The sequence below is a fragment of the Perognathus longimembris genome, chromosome 7 (genome assembly GCF_023159225.1).
Source record: "Perognathus longimembris pacificus isolate PPM17 chromosome 7, ASM2315922v1, whole genome shotgun sequence".
Taxonomy (NCBI): Eukaryota; Metazoa; Chordata; class Mammalia; order Rodentia; family Heteromyidae; genus Perognathus; species Perognathus longimembris.
In genome coordinates this window covers 179,706-195,956 of record NC_063167.1, presented here as the reverse complement: position 1 = coordinate 195,956, position 16,251 = coordinate 179,706, and the positions used below count along the sequence as shown (strand labels likewise).

At 55.5% G+C, this 16,251-nt stretch overlaps 2 protein-coding genes across 3 annotated transcripts in view; both read right to left on the bottom strand.

Annotated features, from left to right (window-relative positions):
- Agrn (agrin) overlaps positions 1–11,131 on the bottom strand; it is a 34,939-nt gene extending 23,808 nt beyond the window's left edge. Inside the window, exons 1-2 of one of the 2 annotated variants that reach the window (XM_048350033.1) lie at positions 10,738–11,131; positions 8,486–8,747 (exon numbers count right to left, since the gene is read on the bottom strand). In XM_048350033.1, the coding sequence (XP_048205990.1) occupies positions 8,486–8,747; positions 10,738–10,944 (469 nt within the window). In that variant the 5' untranslated portion in view covers positions 10,945–11,131. The remainder of the gene's footprint in view (positions 1–8,485; positions 8,748–10,737) is intronic. The other variant, XM_048350034.1, reaches the window with a different exon arrangement.
- A 1,003-nt stretch (positions 11,132–12,134) lies between these two features.
- On the bottom strand, positions 12,135–14,014 carry Isg15 (ISG15 ubiquitin like modifier). Its single transcript, XM_048349802.1, has 2 exons — positions 13,914–14,014; positions 12,135–13,462 (listed from the first exon to the last, which is right to left on the bottom strand). Exons 1-2 carry the CDS (start codon positions 13,914–13,916, stop codon positions 12,974–12,976), a joined length of 492 nt encoding a protein of 163 aa, XP_048205759.1. The 5' UTR covers positions 13,917–14,014; the 3' UTR covers positions 12,135–12,973.
- Between the last annotated feature and the right edge of the window lie 2,237 nt (positions 14,015–16,251).

Sequence of the window (16,251 nt, the reverse complement as noted above, 5' to 3'; positions counted from 1 at the left end):
AGAGGCCTGTTTGACCACTCCCCTCTGGACCTTGGAACTGTCTACAGCTCACAGATAGTGCCCCTGTGATACTGGCTTCTACAGCACCCGGAATAGGGTGTCAGTTTTTATCTTCTAGAGCAAGGCTTGGGTCAGAGTTGAGAAAGCCAACTGGAGACTTAAGAGTGGGAAGCCAGTATGGCTCACACATGTTTTTGCATTTGCCTCACTGGCTAATTTGGAGAGCCACAAGGTTCTGTCCCTGACAGTGCTTTCCCTGAGATCTTCCTGTGTGCTCTGTAGGAAGTATAGGACCAGAGCATGAGAGGGGTTGGTCCAGGTGGTGGTAGGAACCCTGGACAAAGCTGGCAGTAGAAGCTTCAGTGCCCTAGGAAGTTTGCCTCCTCCAAGCAGGGTCTCTGGGATCTGCTATTTAAGAGGTCCCAACAGGCTGTGCTTTTAGTGCTCACTTGAGGGCTGCAGAGATCCCAGCCAGGAAGAATAAGTAGCCTGGTCCTAGCAAGCCCCAGTCAGTGTCTGAGTTCCTTGTAGGAGTGGGATGCCTTCAAGAGACAAAGAGCCATTGAGGCCCTAGGCCGGTTGGGGGGGTGGGGGAGGGTGGGCGGAGAATCAGGCTATTGGAGCTATTTTGGGATCTTCAGACAAAACCATTCAGCCTCGACCAGTCCATCAGGCTCATGCTTTGGAATGAACAAGATTCAGAGCCAGGAATTAGTCCTCTGGGCTCTGGGCTAAAACCTCACAACATGCAACCCCAAACATGTGCCCATAAAAGAGGCATTCCTGCTCTACAGCAGGCAGGCAGTTTACTCAAGTTTGTAGACACTGACTGTCACAGCCCTCCTGCCCCCAGCTGTGCTCACTGGGTATCATACACCTTTATGCATCACAAAGCTTGCCCCTTACCCCCATAGCACACTGTGTATGACCCTATCCCCTGCAATCTGGACACATGTAAATTCTGGCAGGGAACCTCCAGACACTCTTCAGACCTGAGGAGAGTGGATGGAGCCCCTGGAGGGTAGAATCCAGGCCATAGGCAGTCCGTGGGTCCACATTGATATACATGATCCCCCCCTTCCTCTGATGGGCTGGGGCTTGGCTCCTTGGAAAAGGACTATGAGTGGCCAGGGCTGGCTGAGCTGAAGCCAGTAAGTGAGCTTTTCTTCCCAGCCATCTACCTACCACACCTCACCCAGCCATGACCTGCAGATGAAGCCATCTCCTACCTACTGCCTACAGACATCTCTGAGGGTGCACTGCTTGGAAAGGAAACAGATCGACTTCAGTGTGGATGTTCAAAGCACTGGTTGGTTGACCTGGTATCTGGTCTCAGGCTTTCCCTCCCCCTCAACCTTAGCAGACAAATGAGTGTTTCACAGCAGGACCTCACTGCTGGGTCCTGGGCCAGCCTCCCTGGAAGAAGGCGGCTTCCATGGTTCCTCTTGCCAGCCTCAGACCAGGCTGGCAAGCCCTATCATCACCTTCAGGTGAGAGGTGTCTGGTGCCCATCCACCCACCTGACCCCCACCTCTGACTACTAGTCTACTCTGCAGGAGATGGAATTAAGTGAAAAATTTTGAAGCGGCACATCCAGGCTAGGTCAAGCCAGCCAACACACTGGGAAAGCCACTGGTAAACTGCCCCTTCCCCCTTTCTCAATCATCTGGCTGAGTCCCACAACCCTGGACCACTCTGCATAACCAGCCAGCCAGTATGGATACTTCAGTGTCTGGACGAGTAGTGTGGCTTGGTTTCAAATGACCAAGAAGGGGGCAGGGATCAAGCTTGCCAAATTTGAGGGACAGCCCCTCAACAGAGGAAGCTGCTGGTGAAGCTGATCCTCAAGCTTCTGAGCCTGAGCATTGTCTGCTAGAGTGAGTGGGTGCTGAATGATCATGGAAGAAAGGGCAAAGATGAAGTAGGGCTATTTATGCCAACTGTCCCTCTCTTTCCTGGAGACCCCACACACATCTTAACCAGGCCCTGCCCATCTCCAGGAGTGAAGGGAACTCAGTGGAGGCAGGGTGGCAATCAGGTGTGGTCAATGTCTGGTGAAGTCAGGGGACCCATGCTGAGCTGGGTGAGGCACCAGTCACAGGGGAGGGATGGATACAAGGGGTTCTGTGGCAGGGCACCAAGAGTTTAGTACTGGTAGACTTCATAGAGGTGGAGGTGGCCAGACAGCTGGGCATCAGAATGAATAGGAAGGCAGGGGGACAGGTTCAAAGGCTAAGGAAGGAGGGACAGAGACATACTGGGAAAACAGAGGTGGAGAAAAGGCCAGTGAGTCAAAAGGAGAAGCCTTCCCACTGGGTAAGTACATATGACCAGCAGATAAGGTGTGTCAGGAGAGCAGGTCAAGCAGGAAGGCCACTAAGTGTGGGTCAGCTTGCTTTCCCAGCCTTCTCCCCATGCCCCACAGTACCTTGTTCAGGTGGCCGGGATCCTATTTCCTGAGCTTACTTTCACTTCTAGTCACTGCTTATGCCTGGCCTCCGTGGGAAGCCAGGCCAAAATCCCAATATGGCCCCATAAGGAGGGGGCAGGCCCAGTGAGGATCTACTGCAGAGTGGTAAATTAACATACGTGGAGAAAGAGCTCTGAGTGAGTGAACCACGCAGTGCGCTGCTGCTGCTCACGCCGGAGCCTCGCTGCTCTCCCCTCATTAGGGTAGGGGGAACACAACTGCTCTCTCTTGCTGTTTTTGAGTTCACTTCTCCCAAACGTGTTTGACCCTCACTCTGATGGACTCTCAAGTCTGTGCAGCCACACAGCTGACTTGCTTCTCCTGAGGCCCACAATGGAGGTTGCCCACCTCAGGACAATGACAAGCACCCCAGAGCCCTAGCACTGGCCCCAGGTTAGGGAGTGAGGGGTCTGTGTCAGCTTCATGGTCTGGTAGGCCTGTGAGGGGCAGTGAATCTGACTGGCCACAGGACTCTCTCCATTTGCAATGCAGCTCAGCAAGCATGTCCTTCATCTCATCCATTCATTCACAACCTGTACCAGTTGCTCAGAGTCCAGAGGAGATTCCAGGCCCACAGAGGATAAACTGCCAGCCATGCATAGTAGATAGGGACAGACTGGATCACCAACAGCAAGGAGAGGCTGAGACCCATGTGTGCATGAAGATAGAAGCCAGAAACTGACCCATCAGACACAGGAAGAGGTTGCCCAGGCCCAGCCCACTGACCCAACACCTAAGTGCCCCACCCAGGCCGAGACCAGGGACACAAAGGGCAGTGGTGCCAGTTACCAGTGGCTCACACCTATAACCCTAGCTACTCAGAAAGCTGAGATCTGATTTGAAGCCAGCTCAGGGAGGTAAGTCCATGAGATTCATCTGCAATTAACCTCTGAAAAGCTGGAAGTAGAGGTGTAGCTCAAGTGGTAGTATGCCAGCCTTGAACAAAAAAAACAAGGGGGAACCTTGGCCCTGAGTTGAAGCCCCAGTATGGGCAAATTCACACACACACACACACACACACACACACACACACACACACACACACACACACACCCCAAACAGAAACCAACCACACAAGGACAGTGGGAACCATGGCCTCCAGTCAGGGCAGCTAGCAAGAGATGTGGGGGGGGGGGGAGAGAAGAGAAGGAGGGAGGAAGGGGAGAGAGAGGGAGGGAGGGGGGAGGGAGGGTGAAGGAGAGAGGGGAGGGGGGGAGAGAGAGAGAGAGAGAGAGAGAGAGAGAGAGAGCTACACAGCTGGAAACAGTCCTGGCCTGTGAGGACAGAGCCGCTCCCTCTCCCACGCCTCTACCTCATGGGGGTCAGTGCAGGGAGAGCCTGCCTGGGAGGAGTCATCTCTTTTCCCAGGTCCAGCTGTAAGAATCCCCACAGGGCTGAATTTCCTCAGAGGAAATTCTCAGGACCTATGCTGGGGAGGAAAAAATTAAGGGGAAGAAGAGGAGGAAAGGTCAAAGGAGAAGAGGAACAGAAGTTCCTCTCCACCAGAGGCTTCACTAGAGATTGTCCCTAGCTCCTCAAGTCCCAGCCTCAGTCCTGCCAGTTTAGAGCTTACCTGCACCCACTTCTGAGCCCCAAGGTAGCCCAAGAAGGCAGGAGGTGCGAAGGACACAGAAACTCCCTCTAGCGGTACCTGTCCCTAGGAAAGAGTCCTGTACCAGGTGGGCAGTGCAGCTGTGGTGACTGCCACAGCTCCGTGTCTAGCCCTGCCAGGGCTCAGTGGGAAGGCGGCAACTAGGACTCAGACCCAGCCCCCACACCACGGCTGCTTCCAAGGTGAGCACTGTGGACCTGTGTCCCATAGGTGAAGGCAAAGCTGTTTTTACTATGTTCTCTACTTTGCTTGGGTCAAGGCAAAGGAAGGGACCACACCTTCTATGCAGGGGATGCAGGAGAGCCAGTGGCTGGACCTCCGGCCCTTCAGTGTGCCTCTCAACCCTCTCTCAACAGCATCCTTCCATTCTCTAGGCCTTGTATCCCCCTATACTTCAGACTGCTGGGGATGAGAAGCCACAGACCTGGGCAGTGCCCAGACCAGGTGGGTTCAGGCAGGCCCCAACAGAGTTTATTCCCTCTAGCACTGACTGGGGAGGCTCATGTAGGTGGGAGGTTCAGAATAACTTTTTTCCACTTCCAACTGCAAGGAAATAAGGTGGGGCTTTTATTTGGGTGGGGCGGGGGGGGGGCTGGGGTGGGTCTGGAAAAAGCCAGCAGCCATTTTCAGTAGCTCAGTCCTTCCCTTTTCCACCTAAAGTGAGGTTATCCCTATAGAATCTCCCCATGGCTGCCTCAAGTGAAGGCAATCGTACTCGTGCAAATGCTCTGCCTTTCCTACTAGAGTCTCCTGGTAGGTAGAAGAGTACATTCTGGGTGGCAAGCCTCCAGAACCAGCAGCCTCAAGCCTGGACCTGCCAGGGGGAGGGGCCTTCAAGGGCTCTGGGTAGAACAGAAGGTGGTAGAGAACCTGGGGTCTGCAGAGAGAAGACATCTTTCCCCTTGGCAAGAAGAATGTGAGAGAGCTGAGGGGACACAGGACAGTTGAGGGAACATGCCCAGGGGGCCATCCTTTATGACTTAACTGGGGCCAGTAGCCTAGGTGGCCCCATTGCAGAAAAATCAAGTCTAAGACTGCTCTCCTGAAGACTCTGGTCAGCTGGCATGGCAAGGAGGATGGGTGCAGACAAACCCTGAAGGGCCAGGCCAAATTGGGGAGCATGGCTGCCAAGACCCCCGGCTTCAGGGCTGGGCAAGGCCAGGATGGGCAGGTGCCAGGCTCACTCAACTCTGGCCCCCTGCCCTGTTTCTGGGCCAGGCCCCAGCAGGGCAGACAACACTTCCTTTCTGTTGCTGGCTCTTAGTGGGAGGGACAGACCACAACTAGGCCTGCATCCCTCTTGGGGGTTTCATGGAGGTTCCAAGACTAGCCTTCCAAAGGTGGGGTGAGAAGGGTGGGAGGGAGGGAGTTCAAGCAACTCTCGCTTAGCACATCAGGTGCCCAGGCTGTGTTACACCTCTGCCATTTCTCTGACAAAGCAGTAGCTGGCATGTGCGTGTGTGTGTGTGTGTGTGTGTGTGTGTGTGTGTGTGTGTGTTCCCATCTGGATGGAAGGAGCAATAGCTTCCCCTGCCCAAAGGTGGCGCAGAGGGAGGGGCACATACCTGTCTCAGTTATGCCAGGAATGCAGTTCCCCAGGCAGAGGACTAGGAGGAGGAAGGAGCCTTCCTGACGCTGGGGGAAGGGCTGAATGGGGAGGGGGTGTTCCAAGGCCAGAGTCCCACACCAGGAAGCCCTCACTCCGCACCTCTTGAGGATTGAAGTGGTGTTGGGCCCAGGGAGGCAAAACGGGGACAGAGTCGGTCAGAGAGGAGGGGTCAGCTGCTTTCAGGTCCTGTGGTTGACCTGCCTCTACAGTGAGGACCTGGGATAGCATCCTAGGAACAGCACATGGACTCACCATGTACATAGCTTGGCATGGGTGGGCAAGTGTCACCCCTCCAGCCTGACCCTCAGGCCTCCAGGAGACTCACAGCCTGACCTCACCCTGCCCAATGCCCTGCTCACCCTCCATGGAACTGTGGTCTGCTTAAAAAACAGGTCCAGGGGCTGGGAATGTGACTTAGTGGTAGAGTGCTTACCTAGCATGCATGAAGCCCTGGGTTGGACTCCTCAGAACCATATAAACAGAAAAAGCTGGAAGTAGTACTGTGGCTCAAGTGGTAGAGTGCTAGCCTTGAGCAAAAGGAAGTCAGGGACAGTGCTCAGGCCCTTAGTTCAAGCCCCAGGACTGGGGGGAACAGGTCCAAGTCATTTTTCAGAGCTTCTGGGTGCCGCAGTCCCTTACAATGGAGATCAGGCTCCTCCCTCTGCGGCTTCTCTTTTCCCCCTGACCCTACTGCAAGTCTGCAATCACACCTCTCTGGACAGTGGACAGCACTGCACTCTCCACTGGTTACACACTGGTCTGTGGGAACAAATCGGCCTGAGTGCCAGGCACCCACACAATAGATAAGGTATAGCCACTGGTGGAGGAGGTCCTCCCCGGGGACCCCTCCTTCTCCTTCGCTCCACCCAAGCATTCCCATAACCAGAGTCAGAGCGTACTTTTTTTTTTTGGCCAGTCCTGGGGCTTGGACTCAGGGCCTGAGCACTGTCCCTGGCTTCTTTTTTACTCAAGGCTAGCACTCTGCCACTTGAGCCACAGTGCCACTTCTGGCCATTTCCTGTATATGTGGTGCTGGGGAATCGAACCCAGGGCCTCATGAATACGAGGCAGGCACTCTAGCCACTAGGCCATATCCCCAGCCCAGAGCGTACTTTTTTTTTCTTTTGGTGTTGGGACTTGAACTCATGGCTTTGCACTCTCCCTTGGCTATTTTGCTCAAGGCTGTCTATGCTACCACATGAGCCACACCTCCACTTCCAACAGAGTAGGCTTCAACAAGATGCTGGACCTTATTCTGCCCAGAGTGACCCTCCTACTCTGTGACACCTAATTCTAGCATGATAAGTCCTCCATTATTGAGTCATGGACCCTCCAGCTTTAGGGATAATGATTTGCCCTTTTGATATTATAGGGGCAAGGGACTGTCAGATTGTCCTTAGCTTCCTAGTTACCCCAAAGCCAACACCCTTACCCCATGGCCTCCTCTGCCCCCATGCTCTTGCCAGAACTTTCCCCAACCATGAGCTTCCAAAGTCCTGTGAGAGGGTTGGAATGTGGCTTAGTGGTAGAGTGCTTGTCTAGCATACATGAAGCCCAGGGTTCCATTCCTTAGTACCACATATACAGAATAAAGCCATTAGTGGCACAGTGGCTCAAGTGGTAGGGTGCTAGCCTTAAGCAAAAAAGAAGCTCAGGAACAGTGCCCAGGACCTGAGTTCAAGCCCCAGGACTGTCTAAACAAAACAAATCAAAGTCCTGTGAGACCACCAGACTGGGCTCCTGATATGAGCCAGTGCTAAGCAGGGTCTGGCCCAAAGGGCCTCAGATACAGCCCAAGAGCAGCTGACCACAGCTAAAGGGAAAGGCTATAGGGCTGCCCACTCTGGCCCTGTCTCCCTTGCAGTGCCCCAAGGCAGCACTGAGTCAGAATCCCAGAGATATCCTACAGGAGCCAAGCCAGTGTCAAAGCACAAAGGCAGACAGGAGTTAAGACTGCAAGTCACAATGCTTGCCATGGCCTTAGGAAGGAAGTTTTTCTGTTTCCAATCCTGCATTTCTTTCCAGGCATCCATGATGGGACAGGATGTGGGGAGCAGCCACAGTCACCAGCCAAGGGTCTCAACCTCTAACTGGGACTGTCCCAAGAGAGAATGCATATGGTTTCTGGTCACCTCCCAGAGATTAGAAAATACTCACCCCAGAAACCATCAGCAGCAATCCTAGGTCTTAAAGGTATAGCCATCCCCGACACCAGAGATTAGAAAATACTCACCCCAGAAACCATCAGCCTATGGGCCACACAGCACTGCCTCTACCATCTAATCCCCATGCTCTCAGCTGCAAAGGATTGCTTAAACATGTAGGCCCAATCTAGACAAGACTTTGGACATCTGCAGGACCAGGACAGCTGGTATCCATTCACCTGGTCTAGCTTAGAAAAGCGCCCTCATCTAAGGGGGAGTGTGGAGAGCTGGGAAGGAAGTGGGGGTTGAGGGGGATTCAGAGGAAACCTGTCCCTCCTTCAAAGGGCTGTAAGCTTGCTTTGGCTTTCATTCACAAAAGATAGTTATGTCATGATTTGGAGCGCTGACCTCTGCATGGCTAGCTATGTAGTGGGGAGGCCAGGAAGCCAGAATAAGGGTGGAGCATAGTCAGGCCTCAAGACAATGTATGTTCCACCTCACACCACACTCTCCTCTGCACCTCTCCCCAACCCCCAGCAGAGTTTCCATTCACCATTTCCAAGCCTGCTCCTATGCCTATACCTGTTGCCCCCTGTACCCCTGCCTTTCCTGCCACGGGCTCCTGCAGGTACCCCACCACCACTACGCACCTTCTACACAGAACTCCACCTCCTCCAAGTTCCGCAGAGTGATCCGCATGAGGCTGGAGTTGAGCATCAGCTCATTCTTGTGAGCTGGCCACAGGTAGGGAGGTGCTGGGTTCACAAAAAAGATCCTGGTGTCTCCAGTAGACACTTGGTTGTCACAGATGAGGGGGTCTCCAAAACCACTGATCACCACCTTGTTGCCACCATCCAGCAGGTTCTCCTGGGCCACTATATCTTTTCCCTTCAAGTATCGCCAGACACGAACCTGGGAGTAGATATGGGGGCAGGTATCATTAGTTCTCCTCCTACTTGAGGAAGAGGGCCAGACTAGGGGTCTGGCCCCTTCCCCCTCCTCTGGCCTCAGGTGCTCAGGCCAAATGTCCACAGCAGAAATCAGCCTTGGGCAGAGATGTGCAGCTCTGTAGATTAGGTAGAGGATTTGGGGAAGCACACATGTACTGGATGCCACTGTGTCACAGGTGAGATATGCCATCTACAACTACACTGACACCCCCCAAGAAACAGTGATTACTCCAGGTCTAACCAACCACAGCCACCTCAACTCTCAGTGCAGTCTGGAGCCACCTGGCCTGAAGTTCTGCCTTCCAACATCCCCTTTACTCCACTCTGCCCACTACTATGCAGGCAAAGCCAGGGCCAGACATCATGAGTGAAGGGGCTTCAGGGCAAGGGGCCTGCTTAGATCTTGCAACCCTGAGTGTGGGCTGACAGACTCTCCCTGGGAAGTGAAAGCTTTCTCTGCTCCAATGCTTTGTGAGTCTGTGCAATCAAAGCCTGAACCACAAAGTCAAGTTTGGGCAGAACAGGCAGCCCCACCCCTCTCCCTTCTCTTCTTGAGGCCCTGAGGACACAGGCTTTGACAGACAGGCAAGGGATGAAGGCTACATCCTCCACCCAAGGCAGTTCTCACAGTAAGTAGTCTACCACCCAGGCACTCCCTACCCTGAGAAGAGGCCCCTTCCTGGGGCGTTTGGGAGTGGAGGACTGTGACTTCTGGAATGGGGGGGGGGGGGGAGGGTTGAAAGACAATGGGTAGCCTGTCCACCTGCACAGCCCCTATCAGGAGCCTCAGGGCTGAAGCCTCTGCAGGGACCTCAGCCCTGGAAGGTGGCAGAGCCTCCTCTCTGCAGTCCCGGTCCCTTCCCCCTCCCCTCCACACAGTAGGCTCCATTAGAAGATAACCCAGGCCGGACAGACCAAGGGCCAGCAGCTTTCATCGCCTCCCCCATCCCAGCCACACCCAGAAGCAGCGGGGAGGAAGCCGGGAAAATCCTGCAGGGACTTGGCAAAGTGCCCTAGAAGTGAGGGGAGGGGGCCTCGTTGGGGGATCCCAGCTGTAGCCCACACAGGCCTCTCTAAAAAACAGCCACCTTCCCCATCTCAAAATGCAAGAATGCTCCAACTTCTGGTAAAGAGGTTTGGAGGTAAGAGGAAGACCAGCCCTGGGTCTCCGGAGTTCCCCCTAACGAATTGTGGGGAAACCTATCCTACCTGTTCCACCCGGGGCTCAAATCCAGCTGAAGCTGAAGTGGAGCAAGCGTCCTTGCCCCACCCCCACTGGAACCCCAGTTCTCCCGGGGGTGGGACAGCACCTGCCTCGGTCCACCGCCAACCCGAGACTCAGCCACTGCCCCGCCCACCTCTGATGCGGCCCCCACAGCACCACGGCGCGCCCCCCCCCCTGGTCCCTGGGCTGCGGGCTAAGAACTGTGCACCCCTTTCTCCCTAACAACTGCCCACTCACCCTACTTTACAAAGACCTCCGGGGCAAGGGAAGACGGTCTCGATTACGGGCTTGGCTCCCGTCCCTACCCCAGCGGAGAGCGTCACCTCAGGCCCTCACGGCTTTCCAGTGGCTGTCGGGGAGGGCCTGCGGTACCCACGCCCTGGGTCCGGGGGCCACACTCGCTCCCTACGACCCAGGCTGTGGAGGCGGCGGCTATCACCGGTCTCGACCCGGGCACCGCGAGCGGCTCCGCAGGAACTTTCCTGCGGAGCTCTGGAGTTTTCCGGAACCCGGCGCCCCACCCGGAGGCCAGGCGGTCGCCAAGGGAGCGGGAGCCGGAGCTGCGGAGCGACGCGAGCTCGTTCCCACGGCCTGGGCGAGGGTCCCCAGCAGGGCGGCTCGGCCGGGGGAGGGCCTCGGGGCCGGCGGGGGAGCGGGGGCCGGGGCCGGAGAGGGAACTGGTGCCGGACTGCGGGGGAACCGGGGCACGGGGCCGGCGGGAGCCCACCTTGCACGAGTACGTGTGCTGCACCGGGTCCACGTTGAGGATCTCCTCCACCGTGCCGGTGAGCACCACGTTCGCCTCTTCCTCGCGCCGCTCCAGCGCGCGCTCCGGGCACGTCCCGCCGGCGCCGGGCAGGGTGAGCGCGGCCACTACCGGGAGCAGCAGCAGCGACCTCAGTGGGACCGGGCTGGACGACCGCAGGCTGACCATGGCGCGGCCGAGGGCGGCGGGAGGCGGCCGCGCGGGGACCGGACTCGACCAGACGGGACGCGGCCCCGGTAGACGGTGGGAGGGGGCGGCGCGGGGGGCGGGGCGGGGCGGGGCTTGGCGGTGCCGCCTCTCCCGGCGGGGCCCCTCCGGACCCCGACCCGCGACCCGCGCCGGCCGCAAACAAAGCGCCGGGACTGCGGCGCCCAGCCTAGGCGGGGGGCGGGGGACAGGGAGCGGGGGGGGGCGGGTGGCTCGGGGCCGGCGGGGGCGGGGGAGGAGGCGGCCCGGAGCCCCGCCGGCAGGGGTGGGGAGGGGGCGGCTCCGGGCCCCGCCGCGGAGGGGGCGGGCACCGCGGGGAGGGCGGGGCCGGGCCCGGTGCCCGGGCTGCGGCGCCCTCCTGCGGATGCCCCTCCCCGCCCGCGCCGACGCCCCCCCCCGGAAATGCGGCTGAGACCGGGTTAATGCATAACCTGGCGGCGACGTGACGTGACTTCCAAGGGGCTGAGAGCCGCTCCGGGGCCGGGACCCGCGGCGAGGCGCCCGGGGCGCGGGAGGGGCTGCGAGAGCCGGAATCCGCCGCCCGACCCCCCGGCCACCAGCGGGGGGAGCGGCCGGGCGCTGACCCCCCGCGGACGGCGGGCTGCGCCGCCACTCTGGAACCCCTGCGGGCCGGGTACTGGGGACGACGGCCCGGGCCTGCACCCGGCCCGGGTAGAGCGCCCGCTACGATCGGGCCGGAGCCCGGCGACTGCGCTCTGACCCTCCCGGCCCGCCTGCAGCTCGGCGGCGGCCGGCGAAGCCCTGCGGCGTTTCCTGCAGTCCCGCGGAGGCAGCCTCTTGGCTCACGGAGCCCGCCGCGCTCTCCACTCCAGACTAGCTTCCCCCCCACCCCCCCACCCCGCTAGCTACCGGGGCTGCTTAGCCAACTACGAAGGAGGTAAACTGAGGCCCAGAAGGCCCAAGACTGAGGGAGAGGGAAGGAACACTGCTCTGTGTTCTCAGGACTTGTCTAGAGTGCACCAGCCACCGACCTCTGAGCCACTCTGACTCTGGTGGGATCAGGGAAGGGGGTGACATGGAAGAATCGTGCCCACACTTACTTCCTGACTGGGGTAAGGGTGGGGGCCCTGCTCGGCTCACATCTACACCCTGGGTACCTGTATTCAGACCTGCATGTTTCCCGGCCCAGGTGTGCGCCACACACAACAGAAACAGAGCTGCTGGGCAGGCTCTATCCAAATCGTCCCAAAGAGCTTCACACGGTCTGGGGTGGGCTTTCCCAGAGAGGCACACCCTGCCTATTTTGCCTGTGACTATTAGGCCGGGAGACTCACAGGGTAAGTTGATATAGGAGAAAAAGACAGAAATATCCAGAAATATGGGAAGAGGGTAAAGCTTGTTCCAAATAGGGCACCTTTTCTACGTGACATGATCTCCTTTGTGGATAGGGTGCGCCCCCTATGGCCTGCCCATTAGGCAAAGCCATGAAGGGTATGTACTTGCTGGCCACCCAACCTCTCTTAGCAGCTAGCTCTTGCTGTAAGTCCTTAGGCCGGCCTTGTCCCTGCACCAGTCCCCAGCGGTGGACATCAGCCTCCCTCAGCCCTCCCAGGAAGCCCAAGGGACCTGCCCTCACTGCATCCAGCAGCTCTAGGAATGTGGGACCAGATCGTACCTGACTCATTATGTCTGTTTATCCAGATGTGATGGGGACCAGTTGCTCAAGTGCCACCTGTGACTTCACCTGGCTAGGGGGCTCCCAACAGATGTGTCTCTTCATTTCTCTAGAAATGAATCCAAGAGTGTGGGAAAAGGAAAATCATTATGTGGATCCCACTAGGATCTGTGAAACCCTTATCCCAGGACTTGGCAACCCTGACCTAGTAACCACACCAGGATTCTCTCACCTGACTCCTTATCAAGGAAGAGTGCAGAGGAGAAGGCATTCGGGGGGCCAGGACAGCGAAGACAGGAGACAAGAGGTTTTCTTTGCACTTTTATTACCAGTGCTGGATCCCTACAAGGGCCCTCAGCACAGCCCTCCAGGCCCTTCTGCACCTCCTCGCAGGCGCAAATTCATGTACACAGTGCACTGGGGCTTGAGGTCATAGTCCCCCAGCAGGTGCTGGTCCTCCATGGGCTTTCCCTCAAAGCTCAGCCAACACAGATCTTCCCGTGCTCCTTCTTGCTTGCACACTTGCTGCTTGAGTTGTGCTACACTCTGCGTCAGCCGGACTTCATAGCTCCTGCTACGGCCCTTGTCATTCCTCACCAGGATGCTCAAGGGGTCATTGCAGTTCTTTACCACCAGCAGGATGGTGCTGCCAGGACCCAAGCCCTGGCTGATGAGAGAGACTTTATCCTGCAGCACAGTGCCATTTGGGTGGGCCAGGTGCTGCTGGAAGGCAGGTACACCAATCTTCTGAGTGATTTGCTGCTTCAGTTCTGACAGTGTCATGTACTCATTCAGGGGCACTGGGAACTCTTCTCCCAGCATCTTCACTATCAGGTCCCTGCCCTGCAGGCATCATATGGGTTTAGAAATTTATTTGACACCAGACCTAGCCACTGCCCCCCAAAGTACTGGCTACTTGGCCAGCTCCTGGGCCCCAAGGTGCACAGCTCTCCAGCCCCTACCTCTTCCACCCCCAGGTACAAACTCACTAACACAGTATATGGGAGGCTTGCGGGGGGGGGGGGTAATTTCTAGAAAGACCAGCAATCATGTTGCTTGTCTTCACCCACCTCCCTTCAACACTGGGCCTAGCCCCAAGGGTCCTAGGACTGATGGCTAAGCAGATGTAAAGGTGGAGCCCAATTGCTCCCTAACACCGCAGATAGACCAAGCTCTGAGCAGCTCTGTTGGCCTGAACTGTGAGTAATCTACCTCTGGAAGACCCCACCTAAGGAAGGAAGAATAAAGTGACCTAGAAATGAGCCCATCTGCCCTGCCAGCAAGTTGTCCTTACCATGGCTTCAGGCTGTAGCTCTGCGTCAGCTGCACGTACTGCTAAGTTTGCTGCAATTCAGCCCCAGGTACTGCAAATTTGGTAGCTGCTGTCAGCCTGATGCTGGGCTCAGCCCATTTAAGAACCTGAGCTGTGTACGTCACAGGGTGGAGCCTCCAGCAGTCTGCACAGTGATGAACTAACTGCCTTAGGTTTCAGTTTCCTTTTCCCAAGGCATGCCCTAAGTGAGAAGCAAAACAAAACAGTGACAGATGATATGGAAATGCCGGAGGAGGGGGCATCCAGGCTTTCTAGGAAACTAGGGCCAGGATAGCACCTCACCCCTCAAAGCTCCACCAGGACTGTGTAGTCAGAAACCACCCAAATAGCCCCTCAGGTCCCTCACAAGACAACCAAAGTCACTGCAACAAGAACTGATTGAAAACTTTCATTTTTCATTTAGCATTTGCAAGCTAGTTAACTTGGTAGGAAAACATCACCATGATTAATTCAGAAACATCATAAAATTGGCTGTCTAAATTGCCAGAGACAACTATCTTTGCTTTAGAACAATACTTGTTCTGATTTTTTTTCTTGGTTTGTTTGTTTTGGGTTTTGTAATTGTTATAGGAAGCACCCTATAGTCTAGAACACTTTGTTAAGACCTTATTGCTTAATTGAATTAGAATTCAACAATGAGGAAGATTGGGAGCAAAAAGGGACTATATTTCCGGATTAATAAATGTATAAAGATGTAACAAAAAGGCCTCATTGTTTGCACAGTTACAGAGACATTGATTAACCCAGACTGTCTTTTTGTTGTTACTGCTGTTATTATTTATTTTTTGGTGCTGGTCCAGGGCATGAAGTTGGGGTTTGGGTGCTGGATTCCTGAGCATTTTTGCTCAAATGCTCCACCACTTTAGCCACATCTCCACTCTGGCTTTTTGTTGGTTAATTGGAGATAAGAGTCTCACAGACTTTCCTTCCCAAGCTGGCTTCAATCCACAATCCACACATCTCAGCCTCCAATGTAGCTAGGACTGCAGACAAGAGCCTCTCTGGGGCTAGGGATATGGCCTAGTGGTGAGGCCCTGGGTTCGATTCCCCAGCACCACATATACAGAAAACAGCCAGAAGTGGCGCTGTGGCTCAAGTGGCAGAGTGCCAGCCTTGAGCAAAAAGGAAGCCAGGGACAGTGCTCAGGCCCTGAGTCCAAGGCCCAGGACTGGCAAAAAAAAAAAAAAAAAAAAAGAAGAGCCTCTCTGCTGTTTTGTTTCTTATTTGTAGTCTGCTATTAAGTTCAAGATAGTCGTGTTTATTACTACTAGGGCCAGGTTCAGATGGGTTGTTTATGGTTTTGTTTTTTATCTGTCTGAGACTGGGACTTGCTTTTATTCCCTGGCTGGTGCTCCACGACCCTAGCTGAAACTCCAACCCCTTGTTATTTTTTGTTATTGGGGTTTTTTGGCAGGTGGGAGGTGTAGTCAGTATAGGAGTTTGAACTCAAGGCCTCACACTTGCTAGGCAAGCACTCTACCACTTGAGCCATGACCTCAGCCCTTTCTGCTTTAGTTATTTTTCCATTGTCTCATGTTTTTACCTGGGTTGGCTTACATCAAAATTACCCTACTTCAAACCTCACAACTGGGATGACACGCTCCTGTTGCCGCACTCAGCTTTATTGCTGGAATGGTTGTTTTTTGTTTTTTGCTTTTTTTGTCCAAGCTGGACTCAAACTGAAAGCCTCCTGGTCCCCACCTCCAATGTACCTCTCTCTGCTTGTTTTTGGCAGTACTAGGGTTTGACTAGGCCTTGTGCTTACTCAGTCTGCTTGCTTTGCTAGTGTTCTACCAGTAGGGTCATGCCTCTAGCCTTACTTTATAGTTATTTTGGAGATGGAGTCTCAAGGACTTTTCTGCCTGGGCTTTCCTAAACTAGATTTCAGCCTCCTGAGTAACTAGGATTAGAGACATGTGAAAGCATATGTCCCAGCCATCCCAGAAGACCATGTGGAGATAATCACAGGCAGGAGAAGAAGGTCAGGGCCAATGGGTGTCATGGTCTCCTGCTGGCTACCTCCTGCAGCTTGGGCACATCAAAGAGTCACTGGGTCTGGGATCTTCAGGGTCCAGATCTGCACTGGGCAGAGCAGTGTAGTAAGGGGATGGCCTTGAACTGCAAGTTCCCAGGTGGCGTCCTGGGTGAGGGATGTTATCCAGTTAAAAGAGACTTTTGAACAGGGCAGGCAAAAGGCTAACAAGTTCACAGGACCAGTTAACATGAACAACATGGGAGAACACACCCTGGGCATAAGCCAGAAAAGTTCCATTTGGAACATAAACCCAATTGTGGCCCA